This window comes from Bison bison, unplaced genomic scaffold (assembly GCF_000754665.1).
Source record: "Bison bison bison isolate TAMUID 2011002044 unplaced genomic scaffold, Bison_UMD1.0 scf7180017864469, whole genome shotgun sequence".
Classification (NCBI taxonomy): domain Eukaryota; kingdom Metazoa; phylum Chordata; class Mammalia; order Artiodactyla; family Bovidae; genus Bison; species Bison bison.
Genome location: NW_011495030.1, coordinates 4331877 through 4346602, shown reverse-complemented (window position 1 = coordinate 4346602; position 14726 = coordinate 4331877). Strand labels below are relative to the sequence as shown.

The following is a 14726-nucleotide window of genomic DNA, read 5'->3' as shown; positions in this document are numbered from 1 at the left end:
GGGCTTTACTCGAAAAATTGGGGGCTGAAGCCCGGTTCCGGACGCCCGCACTCACCTGCGCGGCCATCACGCGTTGTCTCTCTGCTATCAGGTTGCACTTCTTGCACTGGCAGTCCCGCCACATGCAGAAACGCTTGTGGCCCTTGAGCGGCGACGCGTAGCCGTGGTTGCGGCACCGCGCGCACTTGGGCAGCCGCGGAGACTTCTTGCCCGAGACGGCGCCCGTGCCCGACGCTCCCGAGTCGGATCCGCCACCGCCGCCGCCGCCCCCGGCCTTGCCCTGCGGTGGTGCCCCCGGGGTTTGCGGGGCCTCCGACGGTGCGGAGGGCTTGCTATACGCATCATCGTTGGGCATGGTGCCCCACGGAGAAGCGCAGACTCTCCGGTAGCTGCAAGGGGGTCACCCGGCCGACGGCGAGGCTGGAGAGGAGGAGGCGCAGAACGCGTACGTTCTGCAGCCGGAGGTGCAGCTGGACTGGCGAGGTCGGGACTCGCAACGCCCAGAGACGTGGGGGGTTGTGCCCTTTATTTGCGCGCGCGCGCGCGGCACAGAACTTCTGGATACTTTTCAGAACGTTCCCGGGACTGCCTGGGCGGGCGAGAGCTCTAAGGAGCGCCGTCACGCCCACCCCCCCCCAATTCTAGCCACTTGGCTCCCGCTGCGTGCAAGCTTGCAGGAGCTGCAAACACCGAGGGCAGTGCTGGAGGGCTACTGCGAGCGCACACCTGGAGCAGGGGTGCTCCCCGGGGTGCACGGGCTGCCAGAACACGCTGTACTGAGGAAGCTGGGCTCCAGCTCAGCAAGGTAGCTGTGCAGGCTGCTGGGAGGAGGTGCGGACCCCCCTCTGGAATCCTCCGGCTCCCTTCCCCCCAGCGACGCCCTTCTGCAAGTTCCATAAGACAGACTGACAGAGGCCAGCTCAGAAAGCAGTTTCTTCCTCATTTAAGATAAGTCTGAGGCTGAAGGCCTGAACAAAGAGAAGCCTCTGCAGTTATATCAGCAAATAAGACCCACAGTGGGAGAGTGGGTCCATGCGCACCCCAAATTGGGCCTGTTCTCCGGTTGCCTCTTCCTGGACCTGTGTTCACTTGCTCAAGAGATTTCCACTTGCTGGCTGCATATAACTTTCAGATCTAGAGTTCTAGTCCTTACTTCTCTCTTCAGTGGCTTACAGGTTCTTGCCTTTGAAGCAGCCTCACTTAGGATCTGCAGGCACTGGAAATTCGGTCTTTTAAAAACCTCTGTTGGGGTTGCAGGGGACAGAGATGAGCACATTTATCAAAATTCATTCCACACTTAAGATCTGTGCATTTTAATTATATCTCCAAAACCCCCAAATCCTCTTACAGTCTTTCCCTCACTGCCACTCCCCACCATTTTTGTCTTCTCTCTGCACTTGCACAGCAAATCCAACCCATTCTTCCTGCACACCAAAGTGTCCCTGTAAAGCCAGCCCTTCTCAGGTCTGCATCTCTGCAGTAGCGTCCAGCTGGTCTCACTGTTTCTTAGTCTTCCAGTATAATTCCATATTCCATGCACATAGCAATTGGCTCCTCAAGTGGCTTTGTATTGTTTTCCACATGAAAAACAGAAGTTAAGGACCTGAGGCTGCATCTTAAAGGACTTTGAAAGATCTCCCTCTGCATTTTTCAGCCTCATATATTGAGGAGTTCACTTAGCAGCTTGAGCTTTTTGTTGATTTTTACACACCCTTTTTGTTCAATGCCATGTCTCTAACCTTGGGATGGCCATTGTCCAGCCAGGGGTTGGGGTGGGGGTTGGGGGCTGCCCTTATATCTCTCCCCTGCTTGCCTTTCTTTTCCCCAGTGTTAGTACTCTAGTTCCAAATTCTTGGCCCTAACAGTAGGAGTTAGGTCCCCAAAGGATCCTGCCATCCCACTTAACTTCGCATCAAAATGTTTGTCTGTTGACTCTCTCATTAAGCAGAGTAGGCTTCCCTGATAGCTCCTTTGGTAAAGAATCTGCCTGTAATGCAGGAGACCCCCTTTAGATTCCTGGGTCAGGAAGATCCCCTGGAGAAGAGATAGGTTACCCACTCCAGTATTGTTGGGCTTCCCTTGTGGCTCAGCTGCAAGAATCTGCCTGCAATGCGGGAGACCTGGGTTCGATCCCTGAGTTGGGAAGATCCTCTGGAGAAGGGAAAGGTTACCCATTCCAGTATTCTGCCCTGGAGAATCCCATGGACTATACAGTCCATGGGGTCGCAAAGAGTTAGACTCGACTAAGCAACTTTCACTTTTTAGCAGATTAGCATTTTCAGCCCTGAGCTCTGAAATCTAGCCTGCCTTTCCCATTCTTATTCTGAGGCCCCTCTCACAGGCTCTTTCCCTCAGCCTGGATTTTCTCTATTAGTGTCCTCACTCTGAAAATTATTTCTTAAAGAAGCATCTAGCTTTACATGATACCTCATATCCTACCCATCAAGCCAGCAAAGCTTTACTTAGGACAGGGGCCAGGATGCAACCATCTGTCTCAATCTGGAGCTTGTTAAATGATAACCACTATTTGGTTCAGGAATATCCATCAGACTTTCATTAAAACACACATACCAATTACTGTTATCTACTATTTACTTTTCTTTTTCCATATTTCCATTTTAATACATTACCCAAAGCTGCATCACTCTCAAGGCCAAGTCCAGTTCCAGAGAATGAAGTCAATGCCAGAAGCAGCAGCTGTCAAATCCCAAATTACAGGGGAACACATGTTTCTTACGAGCATCCCCTCACTAGAGTCTGTGATGGAGGGACTTAAGCCTCCTACAGGAAATTTGGGGCTAGGAAACTGTGTGACCAAGATATTAAACATAAAATGTTGTGATGAAGATAATAACCTAATAAAGTTTCTATTCACAAACAACAGAGGAGGTACCAGACACAAGACAATACAAAAGGAAAGTGGGAAGACCTCAAGGATGAACAGAGTTGTCCTGGATATTTTGAATAGTTTGGCCCTGTTGTCTCCTTTCTTCCCTCCCTTCTTTGCAAAACAAAACTGTGAAGTATAATGGTGCAGGTCTGTATTTACTGAGGTAGAAAGATGTCCAGGGCATACTGGTAAGTGGGAGGAAGAAGGGAGTTCAATCCTAAAACATGGCAGGGTTAGGCAAAGACTTCTTAGATATGATGCCAAAAGCACAAGCAAGGAAAGAAAAAATTGATAAATTGACTTCACCAAAATTCAAAACCTTTGTGCTTCTAAAGCTATCATTAAGAAAGTGAAAATACAGGACATATCTGATGAATGACTTGTATCTAGAATACATAAAGAACTTTTGTGATACAATAATAAAAAGATAAACCAACTGAAGAATGGGCAAATTTTTGAATGGATATTTCACCAAAGAAAATATTTGAATGACCATTAAGCATATGGAAAGATGTTTGATATCATTAGTCATTAGGAAAATGCAAATCAAAACAATGAGATATCACGTCACACCCACTAGGATGGCTATACTCAAAAACATAGACAGTAGCAAATATTGGCGGAGAAGGCAATGGCACCCCACTCCAGTGCTCTTGCCTGGAAAATCCCATGGACGGAGGAGCCTGGTAGGTTGCAGTCCATGGGGTTGCTAGAGTCGGACACGACTAAGCGACTTCACTTTCACTTTTCACTTTCATGCATTGGAGAAGGAAATGGCAACCCACTTCAGTGTTCTTGCCTGGAGAATCCCAGGGACGAGGAAGCCTGGTGGGCTGCCGTCTATGGGGTCGCACAGAGTCAGACACGACTGAAGTGACTTAGCAGTAGCAGTAGCAGCAAATACTGGCTAGGATGTGGAGAAACTACAATTCTCATGTATTGCTAGTAGGAATGCAAAATGGCACAACAATTTTGGAAAATTTTACCATAAGACCCAACAGTTTCATTCCTAAATATCTTACCACAGAGAAATGAAAACAGGTCTATACAAAGACTTGTATGTGAATATCATATCAGCATTACTCATTTGAAGCAATCCAAATGTCCACTAACAGGTGACTGAATAAACAACAGTGGTATATTCACACAATGGAGTATCATTCAGTCATCAAAAAGGATGGTGTGCTGACACATGCTGCAGTAAGGGTGAACCTTGAGAACATTATGATAAATAAAAGAACCCAAATTCTTTTGTATGTTCCCAATTATACAAACTGTCCAGAATAGGCAAATCAATACAGAAAGAGCAGCAGTTCCAAAGCCAGAGTGGGAATGAAGAATAAGTACCAATATGTATAAGGAATCTTTGGGGGGGTGATACAATGGTCTAAAATTGGATCATGATAATGGTTGCAAAACCCTGTAAATTTACTAAAATTAGTTGTATGGTTAAAACGAGAATTTTATGGTTTATATATTATACTTCAATGAAGCTATTTAAAATTTTAACTAAAAAAAAAAACCCTCAGGATGTACAATATGGTTCCATTTCTGAAATAGGACCCAGTGTGTATTAATATCTGCTTGAGTAGTTTATTTAATTCTCCATGAGTTATACAATTACGAGTGATACTTTCTTTATACTTTGTGTGTTTCTTTGGGAGCAGGCCCATGTTCTGGTGCCCTCCCTCCTGTCTCTTCCCTTGTAGCCAGGTGATAAGAAATGACATCTGAGCTTGGGCCTTGCAGTCTCTGTCAGCCCTGTGGTCAACCCCAGATCACCAGCATTCTTAGCATTAGAATTTGGAACCCAAGCTGGTCTCACAATGAATTATTATGTGTTTTGCTTTCCAGTTATCATAGTTCTGTGATACATCTACTTTGTTTATTATCTGATTTTTTTAAAACAGGCATTACTGTCACCATCAGAAACAATACACTATTTTCTTGGTGAGGCCGTATAGCATCGTATTCAATGTTTGGCTTTGAATACCAACTATGTGATACTAGGCAAGTTTCTTAACTGCTCTATGACTCAGTCAGCTCATCTGTAAAAGGAGAGTAATAATAATAACTACCTCAGTGGATTTTTAGGATTAACTAAATTAGTTAATACTCACAATGTGCTTATAAAAGCATGTAGCACACAGTAATATGTAAGCCATTACTATTATTATTCACATATTTGAAATTTTAAAAGTGGTGAAAAAGCATATGGATATAACCTTCACTTACTAGAATAACTTAGAAGGAGGGGAAGCTATGTTAGAAAACACCAATGATAAATTTCATCTAGTTTGCACTTTGTCCATGCAAAGATATTTTTGCCCCAGGTCTTGGTACAACAGCTCACAGGGAAAATTCTCTGTGATGCTTCTAACTATATATACAAAGCAAGACACTAATGAGTCAAAATATTCAGCTAAAGGGTCTGCCATGTGTGGAGCCTGGCCTCGCGAGTCAGCTGACCTGAACAAATGATCTGGTACCTGGGGCTGGTCTGAGCAGGAGGCATCAAGGGGGAAGTGAGATTCCTGGGGCTTGCGGCATTTCATGAAGGAGGACTGTGTGAGAGGGAAGACTGAACAGGACTTGAGTGGGCACAAAGGTTTAAAAAAAAAAAGATATTCTAGGTCGTGGGAACCAGGGCTAGATGGCGGGGCTCTGGGAGTAAGTTGTGGGTTGGGGGAGAGGGCACAGACATGCCAGTCTGGAACAGAGGAGTCAAGCTAGAGCCCAGTGGGAGATAAGGCTGGAAAGATAATATGGCACCTTGCCTGCCAGGGAGGAATTTGGCTTCTATCCTATAGGCAAATGGAGAATGATGGAGGTTTTTGTCCTTGAGGTGTCTGAAAAATGAAAATGGTGGGTTTGCCAATCTCTTTGTGATTTGAACAAGCCACTTAAGGTCTCTAAGCCTTCCGTGTATAATTATGAGGAGATGACAGTTTCATTGGGATCCAAGCTATTTGCAAGATGCTTGGAACCGTGTCCGCCACACAGAAGATACTGGATCATTGCTCATAGCTGATTCTAACTGCAGTTTGGATTGGAGGAGAGGAGTAATCTGAAAGCAAATAATACTGGCAGGGACCTAGTTGTTCAGAAAGATGGCTGTGCCTGAGGCTACAGCAGTGAACCCTCATTCCCCGTCAATCCTCCTCTACGCATTCAGTTCCCACCAACATCAACAGAGATGGACGACAGTAGTCAGAATCCTGGAAAGGGTGGTACAAACGAATGCAGGCCTTGCAGTCAGGCTGCCTGGGTAGAGCCCCAACTTTTCCACTTATCAGCTGTGTACCTGCAGGCAAGTCACTTGCCATCTCTGTGCCTCCCTTTCTTCATCTGGAAATTGCAAATCAGCCGAGAAGTCTTGTAAAGCTGCAATGACTGATGTATGTAAAGGGTTTCGGTGAGTGCCTGCAAGAGAATAAGCACCATCTAAGTGTGAACCATTGTTGATTTGGAATTCTATGGGAGGAATTTTGAAGCACACATAGAAGATGAGGGGGACAAGGAGGAAGGTATTAGGATCTGGGCAGTTTGCCAGTTCCTCTCAAGAAAGTTGTTCCCAACAAGGTCAGTAATTAGGAGCTCGGCCCAGAACTTGGAAATAAGGGACAGGGTCTCTGAACAGCAAATATCTGTCACAAAGCATACGATCCTCACACGATCAGAGTATCTGGAGCCAGTCTCAGGCTCTTAGGAAGACAACAAGGGAACAGTTCAAAAGCAGCACGTGGGCAGAACAGCGAGGGTTAGAGCTGCTGGGAAGGAGGAGACCGCACAGCCATAGGCAGGGAAGGCGGGGCTGTGTTCCTCAGGATGGAGGTCTACTGGCTGCAGTTGACCCTGGGAACATTACTGTTTAATGTCTATACAGTGATTGATTTTCACAAGTAATGCTCAGTGACTTATCAATAAAGACTAAATCATGTTCAATTCCTTACCCTCTGTTTAAGAAGAGTAAAAATACTCTAGTTTTTCCCAATAAAAATAGCTAAAATGTAAGTTTTGACATTTAAATTAGAAAGCCTAAATTATTTAGAAAATCACTGAACATGATACAAGTGAAATGAAGTGATCTAGAGAAATTGTGCTTCTAGAGAAAATGCACTCATCATCCAGAAAAATGAAAAAATATATTTTGAAGATAACTGCAGGTGACTTTTCGGTATTAGCTGCTGTTTTGAAACTATCAGCAGCAAACTTTTCTATTACCCAAAAGAAAAAGAAGTGGCTTGTCATTATGAGTTTTTCCTGTAGGCTCAATCACTTAGAATTCCAAAAATTTGTTGTTCTGTCGCTCAGTCATGTCCAACTCTTTGCGACCCCATGAACTGCAGCACACCAGGCTTCCCTGTCCTTCGCTATCTCCCAGAGTTTGCTCAAACTCATGTCCATTGAGTCTATGATGCCATCCAATCACTTCATCCTCTGTCACCTCCTTCTCCTCCTGCCCTCGATCTTTCCAAGCATCACTCTTCTCCAATGAGTCGGCCCTTCACATCAGGTGGCCAAAGTATTGGAGTTTCAGCTTCAGCCTCAGTCCTTCCAATGAATATTCACAGTTGATTTCCTTAAGGATTGACTGGTTTGATCTTTTTGCTGTTCAAGGGACTCTCAAGAATTTTTTCCAGCACCACCATTTGAAAGCATCAATTGTTCGGTGCTTAGCCTTCTTTATGGTCCAAGTCTCACATCCGTACATGACAACTGGAAATATAGCTTTGACTATACAGACCTTTCTCTGCAAAGTGGTGTCTCTGCTTTGCAATATGCTATCTGAGTTTGTCATAGCTTTTCTTCCAAGGAGCAAGCTTCTTTTAATTTCATGGCTGCAGTCACCATCACAATGATTTTGGAGCCTGAGAAAACAAAGTCTGTCACTGTTTCTATTGCTTCCCTATCTATTTGCCATGAAGTGATGAGACCAGATGCCGTGATCTTAGTTTTCTGAATGTTGAGTTTTAAGCCAGCTTTTTCACTCTCATCTTTCACCTTCATCAAGAGGGTCTTTAGTTCCTTTTTGTTTTCTGCCATTAGATATCATCTGTATATCTGTGTGTTAGTTACTCAGTCGTGTCTGACTCTTTGTAACCCTATGGAGTGTAGCCCTAGAGTCAGGCTACTCTGTCCATGGAATTTTCCAGGTAAGAATATTGGAGCAGGTTGCCGTTTCCTTCTCCAGGGGATCTTCCCAACCCAGGGACTGAACCTGGGTTTCCCAAATTACGGACAGATTCTTTACCTTCTGAGCCATCAGAGAAGCCCTAGTTTTCTGAATGCTGAGTTTTAACCCAGCTTTTTACTCTCCTCTTTGACCTTCATCAAGAGGCTCCTTAGTTCCTCTTTGCTTTCTGCTATTAGATGTTATCTGTATATTTGAGGTTGTTGATATTTCTCCCAGCAATCTTGATTCCATGCATGTGATGCCATCATGCACTTCACATGGTGTACCCTGAATATAAGTTAAATAAGCAGAGTGACAATATACAGCCTTGACATACTCCTTTCTCCATTTTGAACTAGTCCATTGTTCCATGCCCTGTTCTAACTGTTGCTTCTTGACCTGCATACAGGTTTCTCAGGAGACACGTAAGGTGGTCTGGTATTCCTGTCTATGAATTTTGCACATTTTGTTGTGATCCACACAGTCAAAGGCTTTAGCCTATTGAACGAACAGAAGTAGATGTTTTTCCGGAATTCTCTTGCTTTTTCTATGATCTTTATGATGGTGTCCAATCTTGGTGTCCAATTGTTATGATTACAGTTAGCCTAATTCTTGGTATCAAATGCCTTAGTCATCCTCACTGTTTTGCTTCTTTGTCCAATATTATTTTTTCTGGAATTAGATGAATTTTTTTTTTATATCTCTAAAACTAGGTGCAGTTTTCTTCCATAGCTTGGTAGAAACCTGACAAGGCCTTCTTTGAAAAAAAATGGTAAAATACATAATAGCTGATATATATTGCCTACTAAAGGTTTCAATTTTTAAGCTTTGAATCAGTCACAAAATGTTTGTTTTACTATTCCCAACTTTCTACTGCATGTAAATGGCCTATGGTAAAAATATAAGCATACTTACATTGTTATTTATCCTCGGGGTATGAGCACTACTAATAATCTGTCTATTTGTCTTGTTTTTATTTTGTTAGCAAACAGAGAAATCAGCAAGATAGTGGCTATTGAACCCAATGGGAGATGTATCTGTGCTCCTTTTTGATATACATTTTAACTTCCAATTCATTTGAAACTTCTACATGAAATTTTATTTCAAGATTTGTTTTCACTGTTTCTGTGTTCTACTGGAAAATTCTTGCAAGAGCATCAATTATGTAAGTACTTAAATAAATAGATGGTAATTAGGGTGAATTGTTAAATTTAAGAAGTAATTGTCTTTGCTTTTAAATTACCACTTAAAATAAGGTATTTGTAAGTTATAATCTAAAATAGCAAGCTGACATTTGTTGGCTATTTACAAATATTGAACAGTAAATGTATGATGTTACTTCTCCCCATCAAATTAAACTTTGTAAAATAAATGTTTTAAACCAGATTTATTCTTGGAATTTCATGCAAAGATGGGCACAATAAAGGACAGAAATGGTGTGGACCTAACAGAAGCAGAAGATATTAAAAAGAGGTGGCAAGAATACACAGAAGAACTGTACAAAAAGATCTTAATGACCTGTATAACCACGATGGTGTGATCACTCACCTAGAGCCAGACATCCTGGATTGTGAAGTCAAGTGGGCCTTAGGAAGAATTACTACAAAGCTAGTGGAGGTGATGGAATTCCAGTTGAGCTATTTCAAATCCTAAAAGACGATGCTGTTAAAGTGCTGCACTCAATATGCCAGCAAAATTGGAAAACTCGGCAGTGGCCACAGGACTGGAAAAGGTCAGGTTTTGATTTCTGCACAATTGCTCTCATTTTACATGCTAGCAAGGTAATGCTCAAAAATCCTTTGAGCTAGCCTTTAACAGTACCTGAACTGAGAACTTTCAGATGTACAAGCTAGATTTAGAAAAACGAGAGGAACCAGAGATCAAATTGCCAACATCCATTGGATCATAGACAAAGCAAGGGAATTCTAGAAAAACATCTCTACTTCTGCTGCTTTATTGATCACGATAAACCCTTTGACTGTAAGGATCACAACAAACTGTGGAAAATTTTTAAAGAGATGGGAATATCAGACCACCTTACTTGCCTCCTGAGAAACCTGTATGCAGGTCAAGAAGCAACAGTTAGAACCAGTGATGGAACAACAAACTGGTTCAAAATGGAGAAAGGAGTATGTCAAAGCTGTTTATTGTCACGCTGCTTATTTAACTTATATACAGAGTTAGTGAAAGTCGCTCAGTCATGTGCGACTCTTTGGGACCCCATGGACTATACAGTCCATGGAATTCTCCAGGCCAGAATACTGGAGTGGGTACCTGTTCCCTTCTCTAGGGGATTTCCCAACCAGGGATCGAACCCAGGTCTCCCGCATTGAAGGCGGATTCTTTACCAGCTGAGCCACCAAGGAAGCCAGTACATCATGCAAAATGCCCGGCTGGATAAATCATAAGCTGGAATCAGGATTGTGGGGAAAAATATCAACAACCTCACATATACAAATGACACCAGCTTAAGGGCAGAAAGTGAAAGTCAGTCATGTGTGACTCTTTGCAACCCTGTAGACTATACAGTCCCTGGAATTCTCCAGGCCAGAATACTAGAGTGGGTAGCCTTTCCCTTCTCCAGGGGATCTTCCCAACCCAGGGATCGAATCCAGGTCTCCTGTATTGCAGGCAGATTCTTTACCAGCTGAGCCACAAGGGAAGCTCAAGAATACTGGAGTGGGTAGCCTATCCCTTCTCCAGTGGATCTTCCCGGCCCAGGAATCAAACTGGGGTCTCCTGCATTGCAGGCAGATTCTTTACCAACTGAGCTATCACGGAAGTCAAGAGGAACTAAAGAGTCTCTTGAAAGTGAAAAACGAGAGTGAAAAAGCTAACTTAAAACTCAACATTCAGAAAACTAAGATCATGGCATCCGGTCCCATCATTTCATGGCAAATAGATAGGGAAGCAATAGAAACAGTGACAGACTTTGTTTTCTCATGCTCCAAAATCATTGTGATCGTGACTGCTGCCATGAAATTAAAAGAAGCTTGCTCCTTGGAAGAAAAGCTATGACAAACTCAGATAGCATATTGCAAAGCAGAGACACCACTTTGCAGAGAAAGGTCTGTATAGTCAAAGCTATATTTCCAGTTGTCATGTACGGATGTGAGACTTGAACTATAAAGAAGGCTAAGCACCGAACAATTGATGCTTTCAAATGGTGGTGCTGGAGAAGATTCTTGAGAGTCCCTTGAACAGCAAGAAGATCAAACCAGTCAATTCTAAAGGAAATCAACCATGAATATTCATTGGAAGGACTGAGGCTGAAGCTGAAACTCCAATACTTTGGCCACCTGATGTGAAGGGCCGACTCATTGGAGAAGAGTGATGCTTGGAAAGATCGAGGGCAGGAGGAGAAGGTGGTGACAGAGGATGAAGTGATTGGATGGCATCATAGACTCAATGGACATGAGTTTGAGCAAACTCTGGGACATAGTGAAGGACAGGGGAAGCCTGGTGTGCAAGAGTTGTACATGACTGAGCGACAGAACAACAATGAACAATCACAGCAATTACTGACACAAAGCGTTTGAAATCTGCCTTTTTATATAAAATGACAAAACAAATAATTATATTCATTTATATATTTCTGTGCTACTATTGATAAATACTGCTTCCAGTTGGTAATATGGTTATTGCTATAGTTGGCTGCTGTGACTTGAAGGGCCAAAATACTCTTAACCAACCATGAGGTCAGGAACATTTTAAGGACAGGTGTCTGGTGCCAGGAAAACAAGACAAAGCAGTGAAATATACCATCATAGAAAATATCAGTAACAATTCAGTTCAAGAGATGTCTCCAGTTACTGAAGGATCCATTTCCAATTGAGTGGTGACATTAAGAGTTTAGAAAAGAGTGGGGAGGGTGGCTTCCTGGAAGAAGCAAGCTTTCAGGAGAGCAGTATTTGGATTAATGAACAAAATCATGAAAGGGTGTTAAGCTTATATAAACTACAAATAAATCTCCCAAGAGACTGCTGGGACTGTCTCAAGATGACACTCTTGCAGCCTCGACTCTGTCCTTAAATGTTCATTCCATTGAAGCATCCAAATGAGGACGCTCATTTCCTCCACCCCCAACATTCCTCCCTGCCCTATGCTGTCCTTGGTGGGAGCATTCCTCCTGCTTTTCACAGTTCTGAAGCCCAAATGAAGCCCTTCTCTGCTTCCAGGAAACTTACCGAGAGGAGGCTGGGGCATTTTTAATTATTATTACCCACAAACCCCAATGAAAGCTTGGAAAAACAAGGAAATAGAGTGCCAACCTACGCTCTGGCTTGTTAAATGTAATCACTTATTTCTCTTTCTGAACACCCCAAGGAAAAGGATCCTTGTCTGGGGCCCTCCCAGTAGGTTTGCCTCACGTGATGTGTTCCATCTGGTATTTTTACACTGGTGGGAGGGATACTGGGCCCAGCTAGAAGTCTCTGCTCCCATTTCACACCCCATTTCCCTTCCGGAAAACCCTCCGGCTTCCCCAGTGATTGACAGGCATTGTCAGTGCTCTCCTCCGCACGTGGTGAGCTCAAAGGGACTTCCACGTGGCAATGTGCAAACTCTTGGCTGACTCTGCAGGAGAGGGGGTGGGAGGAGCACGAGGTAGAGGGTGGGATTGCTATTCTTGTACCTAGAGAGTAGAGTTGGACCTCTGTGTGTGGGTTTCACAGCCAGGTATTGGAAGGGCCTCCTGTATTCAGTGGACTCCATCATTTTTTATAAGGGACTTGAGCATTCTCGGATATTGGTATCCCCAGGGGCTCCTGAAACCAATGCCCTGGGGATACTTCCCCAAGTTCCTCAGTTGTATGTACTCTTTGAAGTAGGGGTGCCAGATAAAATACACGGAGAACATGCGTACGTTAAAAAGATTATTCCCCCTTTATCTGAAATTCAAATTTAACTGGATGTTTTGTATTTTAACTTGCTAAAAATGGTTACCTTAATTTTATGGGTCTTTGGAAACACCATTTCCCCAAATTCTCTTAGAAATAGAAAGAAAAGCCTTTGCACCAGAAGTCCTCCAGCTAACAGGCCTGAAAGCCAAATTCAGCTGACCACATGTTTTTGTATGGTCTGTAAGCTAACAATGGGTTTTACATTTTTTAAGGGTTAAAAGTAAATGGAAAGGCAAAAGTATAATTTTTGTGACGTGAAATTTGCATGACATACAAATTTCAGTGTCCGTAAATAAAGTTTTATTGGAGCACATCTACTCCCAGTGTTGTGATGTGCTATTACGATTCCTGCCCGTAGCGTTTAGAATAGAATGTGTGATTTGTCAGAAACAGGGAACGAAGAGATGGAGTCACAGCGGCCCGTGTGGCACCCATCTTGATTGTTTGTAAATGTCTGATGTAAGACTTGGAATCTGTAATTTAGAATAAACTGCGAAATTAGGTAGGTAACTTGTTTTGAAAGGTCCGCGGAAAGACTTCGGGTTCGGACTGTGCACTTTGCTACCCCCTGGGGGCTGTGCCTCTCTGGAGATGGGGTCAGAGTGCACTTGGGGAGGAGTCTCCTCAGAGTGCAAGTCCTGCGCACGGGCTCTGCGTGCGCGCTTTGGGAGCGTCCCGTGGTACTCGTGGTACTCGAGGAGCCGGAGCTGATTGTTCAGAGAGCAGGCCCCCACGCTCCTTGCTTAACCGCAAGCGCTGTTATGCCTGCCTGGAGGACGCTCCCTGCCCGCGCCACTCCTCGGAGCTGTTCGTGAATTCCTTTATTCTCTTCATTATTGGGTGTGATTAATTTGAATATATTGAGTACAATAAACCAAGTAATTCGAGCTTTTTCTGCAGTTGGCCCCGGTCGCGTTCTGTGACCTCGCAGTCCCCAGGATCGTACTTGGTCTCGCTGCTTTGCCTGGAGGCACGAGTCCTTTCTGCACTGTTTGCAGCTGCCCTGACATTGGAGATAGAAGGGCAGGAGTTGCACCAGAGGCCATAAGGCTCAGGAACCTTAAAACAGTTACTCTATGGTCCTTTACCTAAAAAGTATGTGGAAAACAAATTTCTGGTTACCAAAAGGGAAGGGGAGGAGGAGGACTAAATTATGAGTATGGGATTAACAGATACACACCACTATATATAAAATAAACAACAAGAATTTACTGTATAGCACAGGGAGCTATATTCAATATCTTGAGATAAGCTCTAGTGGAAAAGAATCTGACAAATACATGTATATGTATAGCTGAATCACTTTATTGTACATTTGAAACTAACACAATGTTATAAGGCAACGATAATTCAATTTTTTTTAAGTATGTGGATCCCTGCTGTAAACTTTCTTTCTTTTTTTTTTTTTTTTTTTATTTTGAGGCCCTGGTAGTTTTCTTTTTTAAATGAAAATATTCAAAATGGGGCAATGCATTTGGAGGTATGCCCAAGGTCTTTTGTGAATGGAAGGCTTGGTCTAAAATGGTGGTCCTGCATTTGCCCTTCAGACCTTCCCCCACCGGCACCCCCAGGCCCCTACTGGCTGACAGGTTAAAGGGTAAACAAGGTGACATAGACCCTTTCTTGGCAGAGCTCATGAGTACAAGGAGAAACAGCCGTGTAAATGAAGTGTTCTTCTGGAAGTGTCTTAGACCTGGGGAAGAGAGGAGAGCTTTGTGACAGCCTAGCCTTACTAGGCAGGAAGGAAAAGCAAGAGCAT

At 43.5% G+C, this 14726-nt stretch overlaps 1 protein-coding gene across 1 annotated transcript in view; it reads right to left on the bottom strand.

The window, feature by feature from the left end:
• DMRT1 (doublesex and mab-3 related transcription factor 1) overlaps positions 1-355 on the bottom strand; it is a 95672-nt gene extending 95317 nt beyond the window's left edge. Inside the window, exon 1 of the mRNA XM_010860692.1 lies at positions 56-355. Within this exon, the coding sequence (XP_010858994.1) occupies positions 56-355 (300 nt within the window). The remainder of the gene's footprint in view (positions 1-55) is intronic.
• Positions 356-14726: the final 14371 nt, after the last annotated feature.